The following is a 576-nucleotide window of genomic DNA, read 5'->3' as shown; positions in this document are numbered from 1 at the left end:
GACGTAACATTTAATATAACCAAACAACTGGAGGGAAATCACAATAATAAATCACATAATTAAGAAGGTGGATCCAGAGAGGAAAAGGGAAAAAAGGGAATAGGGAAATAAGAAACTGAATAAAATACAACAGTTACCCTTTATAGCCAACAAAAATAAGTTTACAGTATTATGAAGTGAAATAAATTATAGCAGTTACCCTCTTTAGTTAAAAGATAAACTCACAGTGAAAAGGAAAAAAAGAATAATGAAACGTCTTGTCTTTCAGTGTTCGTCCGGCTTCATCGCCAACCCTCGCGCCAGGAAGCTCATCTGCCCCGACTGCAAGGACGTGACCTGTGCGTCCTGTCGCGCCCCGGTGAGTGTCGAAAGGATTTATTCGACGTCCGCTTGACATAAGACATTTGTAGATGTAGATTTATTTTTTTATGGGGGGATTTGTTTTTCCTTCAAGTGCAGTTGTTATTTCTCCCAGACATTTACATTGTCTAATTTTAAAATTATTTTTTCTCGCTCGTTTTTCATTCGCGGTTTGCAGTTGTTTTTTTCTCCCAGACATACGTACATGTAATTTAG

General features: G+C 37.5%; 1 protein-coding gene across 1 annotated transcript in view; it reads left to right on the top strand.

The window, feature by feature from the left end:
• The window catches only part of LOC119585774 (E3 ubiquitin-protein ligase lubel-like), a gene marked incomplete in the record, with an annotated part of 47,027 nt that overhangs the window by 38,065 nt on the left and 8,386 nt on the right, over positions 1 to 576 (top strand). Inside the window, 1 exon segment of the mRNA XM_037934486.1 lies at positions 269 to 358. Within this exon segment, the coding sequence (XP_037790414.1) occupies positions 269 to 358 (90 nt within the window).

The sequence above is a fragment of the Penaeus monodon genome, chromosome 20 (genome assembly GCF_015228065.2).
Source record: "Penaeus monodon isolate SGIC_2016 chromosome 20, NSTDA_Pmon_1, whole genome shotgun sequence".
Classification (NCBI taxonomy): Eukaryota; Metazoa; Arthropoda; class Malacostraca; order Decapoda; family Penaeidae; genus Penaeus; species Penaeus monodon.
Note: the sequence above shows the minus strand (reverse complement) of the source record. Positions and strands in the feature narration are given on the sequence as shown.